We start from the raw sequence: 20,665 nt of genomic DNA, 5'->3' as shown, positions 1-20,665 counted from the left end.
ATAATATGTTTTCACTTTTGTAAATTCCCATAATGATAAAAGCTCGCTTTTCTTTTTGAGAGAAATCTCAATTATACAAGCAAATAATTTATATTTAATAAGAAGGCGCAAATGTTAGCTCGCATCTTTTTGCGTTATTTATATGTTTTTTGATTAATTGTATTTTGTTTAATAATCGTTTTTGTTCGTTTCTCTGAAGAGGTTACGTATACGCACTATCGCATGATAATACGCCAAAAATATTTCAAATTTATTTTATTTATTCAAAATAAAGATCGTACTAATGTATTTTAAATACACATAGTTAACGCACATATTCACGCAACAATACCAAAATACATTAATAATAAAGAGGTTAATTCATCTTCTCACACGGCTAATGAAAACCCAGGGAGTGAGAGAGAGAGAGATCGAACATTCACACATAGCGCTCAACCCATCGGATTGTAATTGGGCGTTGGCAGATTAAAGTACTGCCACACACACACACCAACGGTAGTAGCAGAACACTATTGCCCATGGGTGAGAGAATATGTTAGCACATGGTTGCACCACTTTGCTTTAAGGAACTCTCACTTAAAATTTAATTGGTTAAAAACAAAAAACGATTTCATTTGGAAATCAATTTTCCGTCTTGCTTTCCGGATTTCTATAAAATACTGACATTGCAAAGGCAATTAACTTTTTATTTTCCACTCAGATTTTTTTACAAAATTGAAAATGGGCTTGAGCATCGCCCACTTATGGGTCAAAAACCATATCTCCGGAAGTACTCGACAGATTTAAAATAAAATTCGGAATAATAATCGGTTGACCCGAATTTAGTCTTTCCTTACTTGTTATAGCTACACTATATCCAAGATTTTACGTTCACATAATTTTGCTAAGATATCTCACATATTAACTGATACTTACGTTATAAAGTCCATCGGAAGTTTGAAAACCGCATAAGAGGTATATGGGGCTAGAGGAAATATTGGCTTGAGAGGCCACTGTTAGAAGAAGCACTTCTCCTTTGAAATTCTTCAGAATATCTGAGAAATTTGCCGATATTGTTTATAAAAAAAAAAGAAAAAATATTTTCAATAAATAACACTGTGTAAAAATGTTTATTTTATAGCTTTTGAAAAAATTTTATTTTTGAATGAAAAATTATATAACTCGAAGTTTTTTTTTGTGGATTATGGTGATTCGAGTTAGAGAAGTTCCACTGTATATTATACATATATTTATTGGTGTTTGATTTATATACACAAATATTATTAAGCATCTAAAAATCTGAAAAGTGGTGGTTTCATTATTGCCCTAATACTATATTGAGCCCATTTCAAAAAAATTCAAAACTACGTTAATAAGATGCTCATTGAAAATCTGACAATGTCTGCTATAATCCGATATACGACACAACCTAAATCCATATTATATTTAGGAAAAAATACTAAATTTGTTTGATTATTTATTGAATGAGTATATAGTATAAACGGTACATAATAAGATTTGGTTAATACACATTTTTAATATATTATAATTATATTTGATTATAATGAACAAGTGTCGGCACCAGGTTGCATGAAAGTTATATATAAAATTTTTGATTCGTCAATCATTAGTGCTATGGATTGCGTTTAGCGATTGCCTGGATTATCTCGTGTAGATGCGGCCTAAGGAACTCCATAGGCTCAGGTAAATAATAAGATTTTCCGTCATCATAGACCTCGGTTAAGTGGGTGGTAAACAATGTAATTGATTGTTTTAGTATTCATTTTGCCTGTTATGCTAGTTGTAAAATCACATTACTTATAATAAATTATTTTTTTTTTTTTGAAAACCTTCTGAAATATTTAAACCATCAAGTCTACTATGCTTGAACTCTCTAAATGTTGAGTGTTACAGACTTTTGTTGTGAACACGATTTCGTTGCACTAGACTGATTTTATTCATAATATTCAACTCGACTTTTGCTTAACTCACCGAATATCCCCATATTTAGCCTTATTTCTAGCCAGGCTTTTTTCGTAGCTTGTACATTGCCATAATACATATGATTTTTATCGTACAACTCCGGATGCTGCTTCACTAAAGCGCATAATTTTTTATCTTCCTCAGACAACATTTCAAATCGTTTATCAGGATGTTTCCCTCCACTAAACTTAAAATATTCACAATGTTGTATTTTAGTCGTTTAATTAATGCTTCAATATTTTAAAATTATAATTTTTTTCAAAGTTTGAAACACTTATTGTTGTTGTTTTCTATCATATACTTTTTATAGTTTTGCACTTCGTCACTGCTGAATTACAACTGAACTGCGCTTAGATTGTGAACATAATAATATACCGTTGGGTGCAGCTGGTGTTAAAGTCCACAGAGTCCTCAATTTGAGATAAATATGTTTATACTAACGCAACATGCTCCATCAAGTATATTAGTTTTGCTCATATAACGGTTGTTTGTGTCACCTAGAACTAAGAGAGATATGGAGATGATACATACCAATGTGATCAGTGTGACGAGTAGAGTTGAAATCCCATATAACCTAAACAGCAGACAACCAAAATTTAATGGTGAAAATAAAAATGTACAAAAAAGATGTCCTAAGATTGGTATAAGAAATGGAAAATCGTGTGGCGAGAGTTTTCTTATGGGTGAAAAAACAAATATTAGGAATTGTTCAACCAATTTCAACGAAATTCGATTCATAACATTTGTTTCGCATCCCTATGGTATATTCTGAAAATGGGTGAAATCGGTTCAAAACCACTCCTACTTTCCTTAACCACAATTTGAAGTCCATTGGAATCGTCAAACTTACAATCTATAAATTAAGCATTAGTGAAGATATCGGAACAGAACTTAGCAAAAAAGCTGCATTGCTAGTGTGACATCGCCCTCTAAAATTTGCTGAAATCGGGATATAAATTTTCAAGGCTCCAGATATAGAACATTAGGACATATGTCAGTGCTTCTGACCGAATTTTTACCGAAAAAAGAGAAAGATCTCTCTGGAATTCTAAAGAAAATAATAGTGTGTCGCTGTGCCAAAAATGTGTTAAATTGAGTCAATACTTCCTCCAGCCCCATATACCTGATTAAAGCTTTTCAGACTTCCACTGGACTTTATACCATGTATATCGGTTAATATTATGTTGTCTGAGCTGAATAAAAAATTATGTGCTTTAGTGAAGCAGCATCCGGAGTTGTGAGATAACATAGCAAAATTAAGTGTAACTTGGTGGCTAATAATTAATTGTGAGAGAATAAAATGTGCGGTTACATTCGAACTTAGCCTTCCTTACTTGTAATATCAAATAAACTAAACATATAAATATATGTAATGTATGTAAGCCCAAACAATGAGAACAAAAGAATAATTCAAAGGTTTTAAGGTCTCCTTATATGGGCATTATAGAGAAAAAGAGACCAAACCCATTTTAATATCACACATGGTTAGAATTCTAAACAAATACTTTCTTCACATTATGGCAATAATATATGAATTAATTTAGATAAATATTCTCGTACTCGTACATATAGTGTATACGTATTGAAAAATAATATATTAACATTGAAAATTTCAAAGGAATCAGAAAATATTTAAGTATTTGAAATAAGAATTATCTTGAGGTTTGCATAAGGACCATATCACAGCATTAGACTGCTCGAGTTTGTTCAGGGTTACTATTATTATTTTCGAAGTTTTTTCTTTGTGTGTTTTCTTGTCCATATTTTTCATACATACGGTTTGCATTTAATGGTTGATAAGTATTAGCGAAATTGTTATTGTTGTATGTGCAAGTGCAAAAGATAAGCAGCAAAAGTAAACGCAAATGTGTGAAAGTTTAGCTACTGCAAAGCACACATACATACATATGACGCTTAAATATAATATTACAAATTATGAAAATAATCAAGAGCTTAATTCATCTTCTCAAACGGCTAATGAAAACCCAGGGAGTGAGAGAGAGATCGAGCATTCTCACTTATCGCTCCACCCATCGGATTGTAAAAATGGCGGCGATTGCGTTGTCTGACAGACACGATTAGAGTGGCTACTAGCCAATCTTAGTGATTTAGTTTGATTAGTGTTTCAAGCGTTTTAGTTTACTTACATATTATAAAATCGTAATTTAAGTTTAAAATCATGCAACTTAAAAAGTGTTCAATCATTCTTTCACAGTAAATTCTCTCTCGCTACCTTTGGGCGCTGCCAGATTATACTATTTGCCACCGCAGCAAAAATGGAATAGTTAGAAAATTCGAACAACCGGGTTGTAGTATGGTCAACATTAATATCGATACATTTTTCATTTTATATTTCCAATATTTCAAGTAACAAACAGGAATATTTGTTTGTTAACATTTTCATCTGTCGCCTATTAACCCGAATAAACCCACGATTACCCTATATTTTCATAAATAACTTGAAATTTTCACTATAAAACTACAAACTTCGCTGGTTTTTCGCATTTTTCGGAAAATTTGTATATTGAATATAATGAATCGCATAACAGACTTCATTTTCGTGCTCCGGCGGTCAAAATACATAGGTGTATTTCATTTCAGAAAACTCTGAAGCGTAAAAAGTTCTGGGCAGTACCGGGTTAACGAAATTCAATTTCACATATCCTAAAAATATGCAACGTTAGTTTGTGAATAATATGAGAGCAAAGAACGTATATGTAACGTATATGTATTAAATTTACGTTCTTTGGATACAACAAAGCAAAGAACGTATTTGATCTTTGTTATTACAAATTCATATATACGTTCTTTAGTATTGTTGATAATTCATATACGATCTTTTACGATCTTTCAACAAAGAACGAGTATAAAGAACGTATATCATTAATATACATACATATGTACATACGCACAGTGACTCAATTGATCACGCTTCTGTTTTCTAGCCATTTATTTTTTCATTCCGTCTTACATACGCAGTCTAATACAAACTTGAGTGCTAAAAGATATTTTAAAATAGTTGAAAAATTAAAAAAAAAAAATAAATATAGATCAAATTCTTCGACGCTTTAGAAAGTCTTTGTAATTCATCAGTCTACTATTATAAAGAGGAAAGATTTGTATGTATGATTGTAATGAATAAACTCAAAAACTACTGTGTTGATTTCAAAAATCCTTACCCCCGAGTAACATAGGCTATACAGAAGTTTTCCGAAATAACGAATATTCGTTTTAACGAAAACCGTTTATAACGAACAAGCAAATTTGTTACATTGAGTACCGTAAATAACGAACATCGGGGATTTGAAGAAGATATATGAAGAAAGGGAAAACATCAAATAACATCGAACCAGAATTAAAAATAAAACTTGAAAAAAGAAATGTGGAAATTGAAAAATTGTTGAATTTTATAAAAAAGATTAAAATTATTGATCAGCACCAAATAGAAGTATAAATGTCAGAATTGATCCATTTTGGAAGAATTTATTGGATTTCAATTGTTTATTATGATTTTTCATTTTCTAACAAATAATTAATAAAAACAATTAATTAAACTGTAATTTACGGATATTTAACTCATTTTTATTGAAAAACATACCTCTAAGAGAGTACTCGAATTAACGAAAAATTCGATATAACGAACAGGCCTGACAATTAATGTGTTCGTTATTTCGGAAAACTACTGTATTTATTGCAACAATCTCAACTTTCTGTAAATATTTCCCAGATGAGGATATCAAAAAAAACCGTGATCCGTGATGGAGAATCTTAATATGAAACTGAAAATCGTCTTGCAAAAAAAAAATGTCAAAACCTGTCAAGTACGCGCTTAAAAGTCGAGTATAGAGCACACAAGAAACAGCAAAGTACATACATACATGTGTATAAGTGTGTAAAAACTTGTAACTTTTGAGCCCGTGCGAAGCCGGAGCGGTCTGTATCAGCAAACACATTGATTTACATATTTCAATGAGGTGAAATAATATTTTTTTATCAGAACAGCTTCAGAAATTATTTAATTAACAATTTCTATTGGCTCTAATTCAATAGCAGTAGAAATAATATCGTTTTTACGTGTATATTGTTATTGCCTTTCGTGAACTCTGCTCTTGTTTTGAAACAACTATGCTTAGTAAGAGAAATGGCATGCAAGTATTTGCTTTTGCTTCTCTGCGTAAGTTATTGAATTCAATTGCCCGCTGAGAGCAAAATGTTGATATGTCTTGCTGGATGAGCTTGAAAGAAACACTTGGTACAGCTTTTTATTATACATATGTATATACATTATATGTACACCACAAACAACAAAAGCATACAAAACATATAGGCGCAAATTTTCACATATTACGGTGCGGCTGATAACCTACATACATATAAGCGACGTTAACTGTGCTTAACTTAAATTGTCAAAAACAATATGGCAATACATACATACATAAACAATATAAATATATTCAAACGAAAATAATTCCAAAATCCGGGCACAATTTGATATAAATTTGCAATGCGCAAATTGAATACAGTTGCCAGTTCTCCTTTGTTCTCCGATGGGCACCATTCCAATGAAACAAACATTGAGCAAACAATGAGCTTGTGTTTGTGCGCTTGCTGTGGGAGCAAGTGAATCAGCTCTTCGTAAGTGGTTGTTTTACGCTCTTCGCTTGCTTGTGTGTATGTGCTAATGACAATCGGTGTGTTAGCGTATCCGATCACTTAAGCTCTTTTAGCACATGCTAAATCATCTCTAACTATCACTGAACAATTGTCTTATTGGTATGAAGTTGGTGATTCCCCTTTAACAGCATGCCACATGTGTTGAAAGATACAAATTAATTTTGAAACAATTTTTTATATTTTTTTTTTATTTTGGTAAATAGTTTCGTGGATCTGTTTAAAATTTGTATTTATTTCATCTTCTTTTAATCAAATCTTAAGTCCAAACATTTGTTTGTAAGCAGAGGCTTATAGTTATATTTGATCCAAACATGGCTGGAGAAAAGGTACGAACTATTTGGTACGTTTTTTTTTTGAAATTTGATAACTTGACTCCTTAATATATATAACTTCGCGCTTCATCTCTTTCTTCAATTCGATTTTGACATTTTTTGACCGTTTTGCGACGCCCTTAGCTGATTGTCTACATACATTATTTAAATGCGGCCTTACGAATTCCAAATATTGAGCTAAATAATATCCTTTGCCTTGCTTACTTTTCTTCTCAAGCGATTGTTTATAACCGCTACGCATTGTTTGCCAACGATTCTTGCAATTATCCACTGAAAGAAAGAAGGATATTCACATTTGTATAAAGACAGCAATAAGATTGTTTTTCATTATGTTTATTGTATTTGTCTGTGACTGAAATATATACGAGATAGTTAGGATGTTAAAATACATTAAACTGACCTGTATCACCACATGATGCGGCTATTGCTTTCCAGGCTGCATCGGTAGCCTCTCTCCGACCATAATCACGGTGAGCTCTATTATACAGCAGCTGATGCTTCTTCACTAAAGTGCATAGTTTCCGGATTTCTTTCAATGGTTTTTCATTGTTAAGCGATTCATTAATGCTTTTCGGTGCGTCTTGTGTACTCCTTCTTAGGACAAAACACTGCTCATAGTGATCATACACATACTTAAACCCCTTCTTGAATATGTGGGAAAGAATAAGAAAAAATATTGTGTATTTTTAGGATTCAATATTAATTGTACTAGTATTATTATTAAAATATTTATTATAAAATACATAGCTTCAGTAGTTTGTTTTTTTTTTTTTGTATTAGCTTTGATGAAAAAATTCTTGAAAAATTTAATCTGTTTCACCAGAGAACGTATTTTTTATTATATATATACGTTCACTCTACTCGTTATTATAAAATCGGTGCTACTCGTTCCTTTACACACTCTACTAGAAGAGCACCCAGTGATCGTATACGTTCACACACCGATTCTCACCAACACACACCAACCCAAGAGCTTAAGTGCAGCACTTCACTTGCGATAAAGCGACAATGAAATCTGACTAATATTTCAGAAATCAACATGAATTCTATTATGCCTCAAACTTCATTGTTACCACATAAAATCGTATTAATGAGAAAATCAACACTAGATGTTATACATTATTGCACATTAATTCGAACTTTTAGTTATTTTTGATCGCTGACCGTTTCAAATTGGAATTCTCCAGAAATTCCTTTGCACTGATAAAAAATATCTGATAAAAAAAATCTTAATAAATTTGTGAAGTATTTCACTCAACGTACCATTTTAGTTCTGCACTGCTCCGCTGTTCGTCTTCAACTGAATTTCAGCAGGCTTTTCGCATTGACTACACAAACTTATGTTCAGGAATCGGATTTAGGGGCTCATTATTGGCATGCAATGTGCATGTATAAACTGAGAAAGTGTTGTCATATAAGGCAAACTCTTTTATTTCTTGTAATTTCTTCCATTGCTCTACACAAGTATGTATGTATGTAGAAAAAGATCGAGTTCAAAATTATAAATATATGACAAGTAGAATTTTTTAACTGCAAAAAATACGTATCAAATTTGGTTAAAAATTCCACAAATAGTCCGTGTGATATGGTTTTTGATCCAGAACAGCTCCTTTTCTCCAGCCAAGAATTGGATCAAATTTAACTATAAGCCTCTGCTTATGTACTGCGCTCTGCTTACCAACAAATGTTTGGACTTAAGATTTGATTAAAAGAAGATGAAATAAATAGAATTTTTAAACATATCCACGAAATAGTTTACCAAAATTGAAATTAAAAATTTAATTTGTTTTAAAATTAATTTGTACCTTTCAACACAAGTGAATCACCATGTTTATATCAATAAGATACTTGATCAGTAGTGATAGGTAGTGATAGATAGGTAGATAAGTGATCGGATACGCAAAAACACCGATTGTCATTAGCACATACACACAAGCAAGCGAAGAGCGTAAAACGAACATTTGCGAAGAGCTGATTCACTTGCTCCCACAGCAAGCGCACAAACCCAAGCTCATTTTGTGCTATTTGTTTGATTGGAATGGTGCCCATTGGAGAGCTGTGAAATGTGTTTTGTTTGCTTTTGTTGTTTGTGGTGTATAATGTTTAGGTATACAGTGGAACTTCCATAACTCGAAGATCGCCATAACTCGAACTTTTGAACTGGCAGTAGCGCTTAGAAATAAAATTTCATGCAAATTTCCTTCCATAAATCAAACTTTTCGAATAGGGAATAATAAAAAATTTAAAATTTTACTATTGAGGCAGAATTTTAAAATAGTATAAGTATAATATCATATTTTTTTGGCCTCCATACGTTATAGAGATAATCTTTTAAAATATGCCTCGAAAGTAAAATTTAAAATTTTGTATTATGCCCTGGTCGAAAAGTTCGATTTATGGAATGCATTTTGTGTGAAATTTTACTTCTATTGCCATTTCTAAAGTTCGAGTTATGGCGATCTTCGACTTATAGAAGTTGGAGTTATGGAAGTTCCACTGTACTTGCTTGACATTTCTCTTAGAGCACTTTCAGATGGGCTCTTACTAAGCATAGTTGCTTCAAAAAAATCCCGGGGTGAAGGCACGAAAGGCAATGACAATATATATATAAAAACGCTTTTTCTGTTACCGCTTTTGAATTAGAGCCAATAGAACTATTTGTTTTAAATTAAAAATAGAAATTAAATAATTTCCCAAGCTGTTCTGATTAAACAAAATACTTTGGTGATATATATATCAAGCTTGTTTTTATCAGTTCAAAAGAATTTCTAGAAAATTCCAATTTGAAACGATCAGCGATCAGAAATGACTAAAAGTACTAATAAATGTAATAATCTCTTATTGAATGGCAATTAGATTTTGTGTGGTAACAATGAAGTTTGAGGCATAATAGAATTCATGTTGATTTATGAAATATTAGTAAAATTTCATTGTCGTTTTATCGCGTTTGGTATGTGTTCAGCGAATAAAAAGACAGCGGCTACGCTGGCTAGGTCATGTTGTACGGATGGAAGAAAACACTCCAGCTCTGAAAGTATTCGATGCAGTACCCGCTGGAGGAAGCCGCGGAAGAGGACGACCTCCACTCCGGTGGAAAGACCAAGTGCAAAGTGACCTGGCTTCACTTGGTGTTTCCAGTTGGCGCCAAAAAGCAAAAAGGAGGAATGAGTGGCGCGCTCTGGTGGATTCGGCTATAATCGCTTAAAGCGGTTCCTACGCCAAATATATATATATATATATATATATTTATATGTATGTATGCATATTGTTTTTGATTATATAAGTTTTGCACAGTTAACGTTGTTTATATGTATGTATATTGCGCGATATGTTTTGTTTGCTTTTCTTGTTTGTGATGTATAACGTATATACAGTAGCGGACAAAAAAACGGGATATCTATAAATATATAATATAAGTAAATACAATTATATCTAAAGATACATTAAAGGCATTTGATTTGTACTACATGTTACTATTATCAATAGCTTGGTTTCTATTATATTTTAAAACTTATTGAGTAAAGTTAAACTTAAGATCTAAATGGTAAGCTAGGGGATGCAGCCTTTGCAGACGTCGAGTATCATCACTGTTGTCCAGTAGGTTAATGGCGTGTATGTTAGGGTGACAGTTCAATCGGTTAACATATCTAGAACTGAGTTTTTGAATCTTTCACTATATCATATCTATTTCGAGGTATTTGTGTAAATGAATATTTTTGATATACCATGGAACGTTTGCAATCAGAAGTGTTGTGTTCTCGACAGGTATCGTTGAATTATTTCTATATTCGATTTGCTTGCATTTCCCCAGATTTGGATTCCGTAAGCCCAAACCGGTTTCACAATAGATTTATATAGAAAGCATCTTATTTTTAAGACTGAGTTTAGTTTTAGGACTAAGTAACCAGTACATTTTTCTGGTCTTTATTTTAAGTTGTTCACATTTTGCTTTTATATGGTGCTGCCAAGTCAGTCTTCTATCTTAGTGCATCCCGAGCTATTTAGCGCTATTGCATTTTGGTGTGATTGTTTGATTGAGATGGACACTGGGACAATCTCCTAATTTCATGGTGAAGGTGACATGCGCTGATTTTTGTAGCAAGAGCACAAAATGAGCTTGTGTTTGTGCGCTTACTGGGAGAGCAAACGAATAAGCTCTTCGTAAATGTTCGTTTCAGGCCTTCGCTTGCTTGTGTGTATGTGTTAATGACAATCGGTAAGTTTGCGTATCCGATCACTTACGCTCTTTTAGCTACACCTCTAGCTTTCGCTGAATAATTGTCTTATTGATATGAAGTTGGTGATTCCCCTTTAACAACATGCCACATGCGTTGAAAGATACAAATTAATTTTATTTTAATTTTGGTAATTTTTTTTATTTCATCTTAATCAATCTTTAGTACGAAAAATGTGTTGGCGCTAAATTACGAGTAATAGTTATATTTGATCCGAACATGGCTGGAGAAAATGCACTGTTCTGGGTCAAAAACCATATCTCACGAACCTACCATTTTCTTTTATTCAAATTTTGACGAAATATTTTTTTGTCATGCTGCTGATACAGTTTAAAAATCCTACTACTCATATATGTATATAACATACTAATTTTGAACTCTATTTGTCTCTTTCACTGTATGTATGATATACATACATATATATATATGCACATTCATACTTGTGAAGAGCAAACGAGGAATTTAAAAGAAATCAAAAAGTCGCTTTATATGACATCACTTTCTCAGTTTATACATGTACATTGCACATACACACATGCCTGCCAATCCTGAACATAAGTTCGTGTAGTCAATGCGTAAAGCCGGTTCAGTTGAAGACAAACAGCGAATCAGTGCAGAGCTATTTACAAAAATTCGGTGCGTTGAGTGAAAAACTTCACAAATTTATATAGATTTTTTTTTATCAGTGCAAAAGAATTTCTGGAAAATTCCAATTTGAAACGATCAGCGATCAAAAATAATTAAAAGTTCGAATGAATCTGCAATAATGTATAACATCTAGTGTTGATTTTCTCATTAATAAGATTTTGTGTGGTAACAATGAAGTTTGAGGCCTAATAGAATTATGAAATATATGAAATATGTTGATATATGAAATATGTTGATTTATGAAATATAAGTCTAATTTCATTGTCGCTTTATCGCAATGGAAGTGCTTCGCTTCCGCTCTTGGTTGATATGGTTGGTGACAATCGGTGTGTAAACGTATACGATCACTGGGTGCTCTTCTAGTAGAGAGTGTAAAAGAACGAGTAGTAGCGATTTTATAATAACGAGTAGAGCGAACATATATAAATAATATACATTCGAGTGGGTCAATTTTTTTCTTGACAAAGCGGTTATCAAAATCGTAAACTACGATGAATTCTAAGAAAATTTGCCCAAGAAACCATGGGTCTAAAATGAAAATCGAGCTTCCGGTTTTTAACGAGAAACTTTCGTATATTGTATTTTGTAAAAAAAAAATCCAATTCCTATTCCACTGTCGATTGTTGGCTTGTTTTGTAGATATCGAAGCTAATTTGCTCAAATTTGGTATGTGATGTTGTATTTAAGCAGAAAATTCGACAATACAGAATTTTTTTATAGGGGGCGTGGCACTGCCCACCGATTTTTTTCAAATTCTGTATACGTATTACATTATGCCTATGTAAGCGATATTTGGGAAATTATCAAAAGCGGACAAAAACCACGCCCACCTGCCATATAACGGTAATTTTTGAAAACACTAAAGATCAGAAATTTTAATAACTGTTGAGGGAAACATCTTGAGTTTGGTATTCGGTGTTGTATAGCAGCCAGAAATCCGACTATATGAAAATTTTGGCATGACACCGTCCACTTTTGAGTGCATATGTAAATCTCTGGAACTACTTTATCGATTTCGTGTAAATTTGGTACACATTTTAGATTGTACCTAGTTAGGTGAGATTATGAAAATGATTAAAATTGGGCAAAAACTACGGCCACCTCCCATTTAACGGTATTTTTCTGTACGGTCACTGCTTTATGTTTTCGACTCTTGTAGTTGTTACTGTTTTCCTTATCATTTATTAAAAAAAGAATCAAATCATTCCAATTTCTGTTACACTGTCGATTGTTTGTTTGATTTGCACTTGTTTTTTTTTCTTAATTTTATTTGTTTGCTATGATTTTATCAACTTCTCAGAGAAAACAAAGCAACGCTGATGAATTACTAATAAAACAATTGTGTCCGAAAACATCGTTTTAAATTATTTGGATACAATATTACAGTTAGAAGTTTTTACTCAGGGAAGAAGTGTGTGCCTCTGATTTTCGCGATTCTAACATTTTAAAGCAAAACTTAAGCTTCTTTAAATTATGGAGTCATCTCTTATATCAATTAGTTCTTGTGCTAATGATATTACATTATCAAATCTCTTGGAATCAAATTTGGTGCATATGCCAGATCCAAATTTAAGCGCTTTTGGTTTGCCAAGTGATTTACACGAACTAAACTTGCCAACATGCCGCGATGTTTTAAAATATTTTTTTTATTATAGTATTATACATACATATATATGTATAGACGTTCGCTGGTGAAACAGATTACATTTTTCAAGAATTTTTTCATCGAAGCCAATACAAAAAAGGAATGAAGCTTAATTCTTTTATAATAAATATTTTATAATAACTATTTTATCATAAATAAGGCAATACTAATACCATTAATGTCGAGTTCTAATAATACCTAATAATTTTTTTATTTTTTCCGCATATTCAACTTGAAGTTTTACATTAAAATGTCCGGAAAAAGCGTGGGAGACAATAAAAACAATACAAAGGACGCACCGAAAAGCGATGAAGAAAAATTTGAAGTAGACAAGAAACTGTGCGGTTTAGTGGAGAAGCATCCGCAGCTGTATAATACAGATCACAGGGAATATCTTAGGAGAGACATTACCTCTGCAACTTGGAAGGCAATAGCCGCATCATGTAGTGATACAGGTAAGTTTAATATATTTTAACATCCTAACTATGTATTATATATTTCAGTAACAACCAAAATGCAATAAAAATAAATGAAAAACAATCTTATTGCTGCTTTTATACTAAATTTTCCCCTTTCTTTCAGCGGATAATTGCAAGACACGTTGGCAAAAAATACGTAGCCAGTATAAACGATGGCTTGAGAAGGGAAATAAGGCTGGTAAACCATTTAAATTAGCTAAATATGTGGAATTCGTAAGGCCGTATTTAAATAATGCGGATAGACAAACAGCAGTGGGCGTGGCAAATGAAGTCGAAATCGAAAAAACTGATGTTAAAAATGTCGTAGGCGATAATAAAGATTTACCTCAACTAACGGGTGGCATGCAAAAAATGAAACTAGATCAGAAGAGTGAAACACCCAAGAAAACTATCCAAAAAGGTGGGACATCAGCAGTGGACGTCGCAAATAAAGTCAAAATCGAAACAATTGTTGTTAAAAATGTCGTAACCGTTAATAAAGATTTACCTCAATTAACGGCTGGCATGAGTGAAACACCCAAGAAGAATATCCAAAAACCCAAAACCACCACCCCAAAAGGTGCGACATCAGCAGTGGGCGTGGCAAATAAAGAGAGTGAAACACCCAAGAAGAATATCCAAAAACCCAAAACCACCACCCCAAAAGGTGCGACATCAACAGTGGGCGTGGCAAATAAAGAGAGCGAAACACCCAAGAAAAATATCCAAAAACCCAAAACCACCACCCCTAAAGGTGGGACCACCGTTTATAATATTACCATAAACAATACCCCCTAGATCTGACACTAACATTAGCAATGTGAGCGCACATCGCTTACGCTTGAAAGTGTTTCCAATTCTTGTTTTTTTTTTTGTAAATCGTAAAATGTAATAAAATGTATACAAAATTTCTGTACATCACGTGTGTACACCTAATTTTGGCATAATATTTATACCATTGAGATTTATTCACTTAATAAATAAACAAATAAAATTAACTGGTGTTTTCTTTTCTAAATATATATATTGATTGAATTTTTGAACTAAAAATGTATTCGCGAAAGTATTTATTTTTGCTGATGGGGGAAGAACGGTTGAAAAGCCGTTGCGATATAAAACGTCAAAGAAAATCATGATCTCGATGTAGACGAAACAGTGTACATACTACAAGAATAGTTATAGTTTATTCAAAGGATTTTTATAAAACAGTTTTATTCAAAATTTTCGCTTAAATAAGGCAGTAAGTTCTTCAAGAACTTCATCTATATCTTTACTTCTTCGCTTGTCTTCGGTTTTACGTTTTTTTTTTTGATGAGGGAGACTACCAGCATGGAGTAGGCAAGGACTTCGATATTCCAGAGGCTCAGACGTTTTCATAAAGCCGATACTAATCTCAATACAATCTGTGCACTCAGTGGATAAACGTTAATTTAAGTAGCGATGAAAAAAGACAAGCCAAGTGGGACTGCTATCAGAAATACGGATTTCTAGGTACGATTTACGATTATATATATATATATTTGGCGTAGGAACCGCTTTAAGCGATTATAGCCGAATCCACCAGAGCGCGCCACTCATTCCTCCTTTTTGCTTTTTGGCGCCAATTGGAAACACCAAGTGAAGCCAGGTCACTTTGCACTTGGTCTTTCCACCGGAGTGGAGGTCGTCCTCTTCCGCGGCTTCCTCCAGCGGGTACTGCATCGAATACTTTCAGAGCTGGAGTGTTTTCTTCCATCCGTACAACATGACCTAGCCAGCGTAGCCGCTGTCTTTTTATTCGCTGAACTATGTCAATGTCGTCGTATAAATCGTACAGCTCATCGTTCCATCGCCTGCGGTATTCGCCGTTGCCAATGTTTAGAGGACCAAAAATCTTGCGCAAAACCTTTCTCTCGAAAACCCCAAGAGTCGTCTCATCGGATGTTGTCATCGTCCACGCTTCAGCGCCATACATCAGGACGGGAATAATGAGCGACTTATAGAGTTTGATTTTGGTTCGTCGAGAGAGGACTTTACTTTTCAATTGCCTACTCAGTCCAAAGTAGCACCTGTTGGCAAGAGTGATTCTGCGTTGGATTTCAAGGCTGACATTGTTGGTGTTGTTAATGCTGGTTCCCAGATAAACGAAATTATCTACAACTTCAAAGTTATGACTGTCAACAGTGACGTGGGAGCCAAGACGCGAGTGCGCCGACTGTTTGTTTGATGACAGGAGATATTTCGTCTTGTCCTCATTCACCACCAGACCCATACGCTTCGCTTCTTTATCTAGTCTGGAAAACGCAGAACAAACGGCGCGGTTGTTGCTTCCGATGATATCAATATCATCGGCATACGCCAGGAGCTGTACACTCTTGTAGAAGATTGTACCCTCTCTATTTAGTTCTGCAGCTCGTATTATTTTTTCCAGCAATAGATTGAAGAAGTCGCACGATAGTGAGTCACCCTGTCTGAAGCCTCGTTTGGTATCGAACGGCTCGGAGAGGTCCTTCCCGATCCTGACGGAGCTTTTGGTGTTGCTCAACGTCAGCTTACATAGCCGTATTAGTTTTGCAGGGATACCAAATTCAGACATCGCGGCATAAAGGCAGCTCCTTTTCGTGCTATCGAAGGCAGCTTTAAAATCGATAAAAAGATGGTGAGTATCGATTCTTCTCTCTCGGGTCTTTTCCAAGATTTGGCGCATGGTGAATATCTGGTCCATTGTGGATTTTCCAGGTCTAAAGCCACACTGATAAGGTCCAATCAGTTCGTTGACGGTGGGCTTTAGTCTTTCACACAATACGCTCGACAAAACCTTATATGCGATATTGAGGAGACTTATACCACGGTAGTTGGCGCAGATTGTGGGGTCTCCCTTCTTATGGATTGGGCAGAGCACACTAAGATTCCAATCGTCAGGCATGCTTTCTTCCGACCATATTCTACAAAGAAGCTGATGCATGCACCTTATCAGTTCTTCGCCGCCGTATTTGAATAGCTCGGCCGGTAATCCATCGGCCCCCGCCGCTTTGTTGTTCTTCAAGCGGGTAATTGCTATTCGAATTTCTTCATGGTCGGGTAATGGAACATCTATTCCATCGTCATCGATTGGGGAATCGGGTTCGCCATCTCCTGGTGTTGTACTTTCACTGCCATTGAGCAGGTCGGAGAAGTGTTCCCTCCATAATCCCAGTGTGCTCTGGACATCCGCTACCAGATTACCTTCTCGGTCCCTACATGATAATGCTCCGGTCTTGAAACCTTCTGTTAATCGCCTCATCTTTTCATAAAATTTTCGAGCATTACCCATGTCGGCCAGCTTTTCAAGCTTTTCATACTCACGCATTTCGGCCTCTTTCTTTTTACGTCTGCAAATGCGTCTCGCTTCCCTCTTCAGTTCTCGATATCTATCCCACCCCGAACGTGTTGTGGTCGATCGCAACGTTGCGAGGTAGGCAGTCTGTTTTCTCTCCACTGCGGAACGACAATTCTCATCGTACCAACTGGTTTTTTGGCGTTGCCGTAGACCAATTGTTTCGGCTGCAGCGGTATGCAATGAGTTTGAGATGCCGTTCCACAGCTCCCTTATATCGAGATGCTGATGAGTGCTCTCAGAGAGCAGGAGTGCAAGTCGAGTAGAAAATCGTTCGGCTGTCGGTTGTGATTGCAGCTTTTCGACGGCGAACCTTCCTTGTGTTTGTTGACGGGCGTTCTTTGCTGCACAGAGGCGAGTGCGTATCTTTGCTGCTACTAGATAATGGTCCGAGTCAATGTTTGGTCCTCGGAGCGTACGCACGTCTAAAACACTGGAGACATGTCTTCCGTCTATCACAACGTGATCGATTTGGTTGCGCGTGTTTCGATCAGGGGACAGCCACGTTGCTTGATGAATTTTTTTATGCTGGAATCTGGTACTACAGACAACCATATTTCGGGCCCCAGCGAAGTCGATCAGCCTCAGGCCGTTTGGCGATGTTTCGTCATGGAGGCTGAATTTTCCGACTGTTGTGCCAAAGACACCTTCTTTACCCACCCTGGCGTTAAAATCGCCAAGCACGATTTTGACATCGTGGCGGGGGCAGCGCTCATAGGTGCGTTCTAGGCGCTCATAGAAAGCGTCTTTGGTCACATCGTCCTTCTCTTCCGTTGGGGCGTGGGCGCAAATCAGCGATATGTTGAAGAACCTCGCTTTTATGCGGATTGTGGCTAGACGTTCATCCACCGGGGTGAATGCCAGGACTCGGCGACGGAGTCTCTCTCCCACCACAAATCCAACACCAAATTTGCGCTCCTTTATATGGCCGCTGTAGTAGATGTCACAAGGACCCACCTTCTTCCGTCCTTGTCCCGTCCATCGCACTTCTTGGACGGCGGTGAAGTCAGCCTTTAGTTGTATGAGGACATCAACCAGCTGGGCAGAGGCACCTTCCCAATTAAGAGTCCGGACATTCCAGGTGCATGCCCTCAAATCATGATCCTTAGTACGTTTGCAGGGGTCGTCATCAAAAGGGGGGTTTCTCATCCGAGGCTCGGTGTTTGTTTTCATTGGGGAGATTTTTTTATGTGGTGGGTCCCAAGCCCTACGCACAACCGCACAAGCGGGCTTCGCCTTCTCACTTTAGCTCGCCTCCAAACGGATGTCTGTTAGCTACCCAGGGGATACTTGGTCTAAAACCGGAAGTCGTGAGCTGCTTGAGTCATATGCAAAAGAATCGTTCCTGGCCACTCCCAAGTGAATGGCAATCAGAAACTTTCCTCACTTGCGTGAACTTCTACATATGACCCCATCCCCCAATTACGATTACACACATTAAAATCGTTGCTCCAACAAAAGATAACTTTCTCGATTTTAACCGCAAAGGATACTTTAGTATCAATGCCGTGATTGTAAGTAAGGTATCAAATTCACATGACCAATTTCTTATTCAATGTTTTGCAGATAAGCGACAATAATATTAAACAAGTAAGGAATGGCTCAGTATCCTGGGGCAATCATGACTCCCGCATATGGAATGTCAACAGTGAAAAAAAAGTACCTCGACGGTGAACGAAACACCTTTCCGTACACCTTCCTCAGGAAGTCCGAAAGAGAAGTATAATAAAATACATGATACATTTCTCTAACATTCCGCTGCTCCTTCCGTAGGTTCTACAAAGTAACCCTGTGGCGGGCTTTTATTGCAAAAGCTCAATCAGAAGCGCGTATTGTTGTTTAGTAGTTAATATTTTAGACCTGTTGAAATCAGATTAAAATATATTTTACTCTTAACAAATACAATTAACATAAATTAAATACAAACTTATATTTGATCATTTTTCGCTTAATAAGGTTAGATATACCAAAGTGATTAGGGTGACGAGTAAAGTTCAAATTCGGATGTCTGTCTGTCCGTCCGTGCAAGCTGTAACTTGTGTAAAAATTGAGATATCTGGATGAAACTTGGTACAGGTGTTTCTTTGCACCATAAGAAGGTTAAGTTCGAAGATGAGCGGACCACTGCCACGCCCACAAAATGGCGATAACTGAAAACACATAAAGAGCTATAATTAAGCTATGAAAGTAAAATTCGGTACAAAGGATTGTTCTAGGAAGGGGCATATTTGGATGTAATTTTTTTTGGAAAGTGGGCGTGGCCCCGCCACTACTAAGTTATATAGTCCAAAAATGGAGGAGATCGGATTATAACCACGCCCACCTCCCATACAAAGGTTACGTTGAAAACTACTAAAAATTCTTTAATTCAGTAAGGAAAACCAACAGAAACCTTAAATTTCATTATAAAGAAGGTACAGAAGAACTGCACTCAAAATGGTATATAAAATTTAAGTAGGTGTGGCTCCGCCCACTTATGGGACAAAAACCATATCTCCGAAACTACTAGACCAATTTCAATGAAATTCGGTTCATAATATCTTCCTAGCTTCCCAATGATATGTTGTGAAAATAGGCCAAATCGGTTCACAACCAAGCCTACTTTTTAAAACCCATAGGAATCGCTACCGCTCAATGGTAACCGAAAGTTTTTGGCCCGATTTGAATGATATGGACTTGGACAATATGTGGTTCCAACAGGGCGGAGCCACAATTCACACAGCGATGTACCAATTACCAATCTATTTATTGAAAACTAAGTTTGGTGAACGTGTTATCTCACGAAATGGCCCGGACAAATGGCCGCCTCGGTCGTGCCATTTGACGCCGTTAGCCTATTTCAAGGTCAAGTCTATGTTCTATGCCAACAAGCGAGCGACGATTGATGAACTTTGTACGAATATAAAATGTGAAATTGCAGGAATAAAAAATTTCAATGATATTCCAAACCGTTTTTAGTTTTAGTAAAAAAAACACTTTTTTTTCTTATTTAAACACCATTTATAATCTCTTTCTGACTTGGTACGAGTATCTAAATTATAAGAGGAGTTGAAATCGAGAACGAATATATAAATTATTTAGAAATACTATCAGACTAAGTACATAACGAAATGAATATTTTCAACTCAAAATCAACATTATTAGAGGTCCTATTTGTGTAAATCTACTTTATGGCTTTTTAACCCAGTTTCAATTGATCAATTAACCGGACTCTGCTCGATTAAAACGCTGATTAAAATCGATGTATATATTCTGCGAGTTGTTGTCCACGCTAGACGACGGTAGATGTCGCTGCTAAAAATAACAATCAGCTGATGAAACTTACCAATTTCTTATGAAAAGCAAAAACAACAAGT

General features: G+C 35.5%; 2 protein-coding genes across 5 annotated transcripts; one reads left to right on the top strand and one right to left on the bottom strand.

Annotated features, from left to right (window-relative positions):
• Positions 1-6,791: 6,791 nt before the first annotated feature.
• LOC105209836 (uncharacterized) lies at positions 6,792-8,767 on the bottom strand. Of its 4 annotated transcripts, none has more exons than XM_054229329.1 (4): positions 8,232-8,767; positions 8,133-8,168; positions 7,369-7,612; positions 6,792-7,238 (listed from the first exon to the last, which is right to left on the bottom strand). In XM_054229329.1, the coding sequence occupies exons 1-4, from the start codon at positions 8,232-8,234 to the stop codon at positions 6,970-6,972; spliced, it is 552 nt and encodes a 183-aa protein (XP_054085304.1). In that variant the 5' UTR covers positions 8,235-8,767; the 3' UTR covers positions 6,792-6,969. The 4 variants fall into 4 exon arrangements, with proteins under 4 accessions (XP_054085304.1, XP_054085305.1, XP_054085307.1 ...); XM_054229330.1 differs by having other exon boundaries at positions 7,369-7,609; XM_054229332.1 differs by lacking the exon at positions 8,133-8,168 and having other exon boundaries at positions 7,369-7,609; positions 8,232-8,761.
• Positions 8,768-11,693: 2,926 nt separating this feature from the next.
• Positions 11,694-14,952, top strand: LOC105209827 (uncharacterized). The gene is made up of 3 exons (XM_011180454.3): positions 11,694-11,839; positions 13,735-13,951; positions 14,079-14,952. Exons 2-3 carry the CDS (start codon positions 13,747-13,749, stop codon positions 14,750-14,752), a joined length of 879 nt encoding a protein of 292 aa, XP_011178756.2. The 5' UTR covers positions 11,694-11,839; positions 13,735-13,746; the 3' UTR covers positions 14,753-14,952.
• Positions 14,953-20,665: the final 5,713 nt, after the last annotated feature.

The sequence above is a fragment of the Zeugodacus cucurbitae genome, chromosome 4, assembly GCF_028554725.1.
Source record: "Zeugodacus cucurbitae isolate PBARC_wt_2022May chromosome 4, idZeuCucr1.2, whole genome shotgun sequence".
NCBI classification, from domain to species: domain Eukaryota; kingdom Metazoa; phylum Arthropoda; class Insecta; order Diptera; family Tephritidae; genus Zeugodacus; species Zeugodacus cucurbitae.
Note: the sequence above shows the minus strand (reverse complement) of the source record. Positions and strands in the feature narration are given on the sequence as shown.